The 3,391-nt window shown below is 58.7% G+C and overlaps 1 protein-coding gene across 1 annotated transcript in view; it reads right to left on the reverse strand.

Annotated features, from left to right (window-relative positions):
- The window catches only part of IGF2R (insulin like growth factor 2 receptor), a gene marked incomplete at its 5' end in the record, with an annotated part of 85,286 nt that overhangs the window by 20,675 nt on the left and 61,220 nt on the right, over positions 1-3,391 (reverse strand). Inside the window, 5 exons of the mRNA XM_045294539.1 lie at positions 65-235; positions 422-617; positions 1,480-1,581; positions 2,316-2,417; positions 2,662-2,841. Coding sequence (XP_045150474.1) covers positions 65-235; positions 422-617; positions 1,480-1,581; positions 2,316-2,417; positions 2,662-2,841 — 751 coding nt within the window. The remainder of the gene's footprint in view (positions 1-64; positions 236-421; positions 618-1,479; positions 1,582-2,315; positions 2,418-2,661; positions 2,842-3,391) is intronic.

The following is a 3,391-nucleotide window of genomic DNA, read 5'->3' on the forward strand; positions in this document are numbered from 1 at the left end:
CCTAGCCCCTTGACCACGCGTACCAGTGACTTGGCAATCCACCTAGCCCCTTGACCACGCGTACCAGTGACTTGGCAATCCACTGGGGAAGGCACACAGGCCAGGGCGGTCTCGAACTCGAAGTAGGTGTCGTGGATCCCGAGCCCCGCGTTGATGTCCTGGTGCAGGAACCTGGGGGCTCCGGGGTAGATGTCGTCGTTACACACAAAGCGGATGACAAAGGCGTCTGTGGTGCCTGTGGGAGGGAGGGAGGCGGAGCCAGCGTCACCACCCAAGCAGCGCAGTGCAGCCCCGTCAGGTAGGCGATGGAGTCTAGTGTGTGCGTGTGCGCTGGGCTGTGGGAAGAGGCAGAGAGAAAGCCTCCTCCTGCTCTGGAAGTGGGTCTGCAGCTCGGAGCCCCAGGCCATTCGGCCATACTCACCTCCGGTGGGGGGGAGCAGTCCCTTGTAGGTCAGCGTGATGAAGCCTTCGGTGGACAACTGGAGGCTCTTCTCACCTCCCACAAGCCTTTTCGGCTTCAGGTTCTTCGGGTCATCTGTCTGGGTCTCTGCCTCACAGCCAGATGCTGGCTTCCCGTCAACGGTCCCACAGATGGGCATGGCCCCACACACGTTCAGCTGCAGGTCAGACAGCAAAACCCCACATGCTGTTCTGTCTGGACCTCGTGACTGCCCACAGGCCAAGCCCCCGGGACGAAAGACCTCGCCACCCATTGGCCGCTCGTGTTGTTATTACTACAGTGTTACCACGAGGGATGTTATCGTTAGTGCATTCACCAGGTTCTCACATTTGGGCAAGTGAACTAGTAAATGAGGCAAGAGGAAAAACCCCAGAAAGTTCAAGTAGCAAGTGCTGTCGACAGCCTTTAAGTCTCGGTGTGTGTGGGTTCTCTCTCCACGGCCCTACAGGTGAACCCAATCTACAAATACATAACTTTATGGCGTCCAATAACGTACACAGAGGGCAGGGGGACTGCACGCAGCCATAACTTTGCAGCCTCTCTCATTTCCTTGGGAAAGGCACAGATGCCTAACGTTACGTTTGCTTGGCGTGGAGAGCAGGCCTGTATGCTGCATTCCTTTCAGATACGCCTGCCATCCATCCATTCCAGAACGCCACGTTGACTGAGGTTGTGGACACACAGCACAACCCACTCCTTGAGACGGGGGCCCGGGGGGTGCCCTCTGATTGGAAAAGGCTAACAGGCCCCATGCACAAACTTCAGGACCCTCCCCGGCCCCCTGTTCCCACAGAGCAGGACTAGTCAGAGCCACCCTCCCCGAGGGGGGTGCCGCTGGTTTTACTTCGTTTTTCTCCTGAAACCTGGATCCTCTCACTTCCCAGAACAGCTGCTTCTCAGTGGCATGGACAATTCCCACAGACCCCCCTCCCTTTGCCCCCTTGAGAGCCGCCAGCTGTGGCGACGGCAACAAGCACCAGCCTTTTCTGAACAGCAGGGAGTCCCCGGAGAACTCTTACCATGAAGGTCTTGCCGATAGCAGTGACCATGTAGCCCTGAGAACTGTTGAGAGGGTTGAGGTTGAATGCAAAGCCACTGTTAGGGTCCTTTATGGAGCAAGCCTGTGGGGCACAGAACCAGGGGAGGGGGGCAGTCATGTCTGAGCCACAGGGTGAGGTGAGCTGAACGCGCCTCCTTACACCCTGCACGGTCACCGGATGTGCCTTAAGCAGGTGTGTTTGTCTCACAGGACGCTGGGGTTTCGGGCAGAATTCCTTGGGAGCCACCTCAATGGTCAGGGAGGGGTTTTAGTCCCTTCGTGGACTCGGAGAAGACCAAGCCCTGGTGGCACAGTGGGGTGGACACTGGGCCGCTAACCAAGAAGCTGGCAGATGGAACCCAGGAGAAAGACGGGGCTCTGGTCAAAGCTGCCGCCTCGAAGACCCTCCCTATGAGGCAGGTGACCTCGGTCCTAAGGGGTCTTTATGAGTCAGCATTGACTCAATGGCAGTGGGTTTGCCCACAGAGGCCGGGTCTCACATGGTCCAGGAGGTCCGAGATGCAGGAGCTCATCAGATTCACCTCCTGGACAAGGAGCTCTCTGAGGGGTGGGGAGGGGGCCCCACAGAGCCCAGTGGGGTGAGGACGTTGGAAGGGAGGACCCAGAGTCCAGGGGTAAGCTGAGACTTGGAGGTGGGCATGACCTCCACCCCCTGGAGTCCACAAGGAGAGGACAGTGACTGGTGACTTGGTGATTGGCCCGGAAACATGGGAGGACAGTCTAAGTTCAGAACTGGGGCTCTCCCAGGGCGCATGACAGTGCAGTTCTGTGAGGGACCGGCCACCGAACCCATACCTGGTCTGTGTCTGTGGCTATCTGGACAGGGCAGGCAGCCTCTGTGTTCCACAGGAAAGTGACCACACACTCCCAATTGAGAGAAAAGATGGGATGGGTATTCTGGAAGGCAATGGGCAGGACATGAGTGAGTACAGCAATGGGGATCTTCCCATGCATGGCAGAATCCTAAGCTGACCCTCAAACCCAGACGTGCAGGTGGTGAAGACTGAGGCTTCAGGAGCCATAACCCCAGGGCACCACCAGCCACCACCCTGTCCCTCCTGGTTCCTGGTTCCTGCTGGTGCCGAGTGCCCGCCGGCAGAGCCAGGGCTAAGCAGGCCCCTCCAAGAAGGGAGCCACGTACCAGGCTGCCGGGCGAGCAGATGAGGTGGATCCGAGTGGTGTAGGTGGTCTCCTGGCCGTCGCTGGTCCTGCACGCCGAGCCATTCACGTACTCCAGGAGAAGGCTACCCCTGTCCTCGATCATGGGGCTCGACAGGGCCAGGCCCAGGTTGCTGTTGGAGATGACCTCAGAAGACACCCCCTGGAGGCCAGCAGAACCCGTCAGGCTTTCCCGCCCAACAGAAACCGGGCAGCTCCCTCGCTGAGATGGTGGAAGGTCACAGCTCCAGTACCCCAAGAGCACACATGCACCTCCACACACACCTGGGCACCAAATTCTGGCCGCCAGGGGGCGCCCTCCTCCCATCTCCAAGATGTCCCAAGGGCCCTGGGCTTGGGCCTGAAAAAAGTGCTTTCCCCACCAGCCATGTAGGAAGCCGAATGGCACCGGCATCTCTAAGATGCAACGTGTACGACCACCAGGAGGGAGTTCCAGCAGCAGTGGAACCCTGGGTGGCTGGAGGCTGCTTGGCACCCAGGGAGAGGGGCCAGTATTGGCCCGGAGGATTTCTTCCCAGCTCCCAGGAGTTGCAGTCTCAGGAAGCCAAGAGGCCTGTTTCACACATCTGCTGAATCACTCAGCAGACACTTCTGAATTCAGTTTCCTCTGCCTTTACTGTGATCAAAGGTCACCAACCCCAGGAATTGGTTTTATTGGGTTTGGCCTGCCTCTGCTGGGAAGGGACCGGTCC

Source organism: Echinops telfairi, unplaced genomic scaffold (genome assembly GCF_000313985.2).
Source record: "Echinops telfairi isolate 266 unplaced genomic scaffold, ASM31398v2 ScPeMD7_3533;HRSCAF=4204_0, whole genome shotgun sequence".
Lineage (NCBI taxonomy): Eukaryota > Metazoa > Chordata > Mammalia > Afrosoricida > Tenrecidae > Echinops > Echinops telfairi.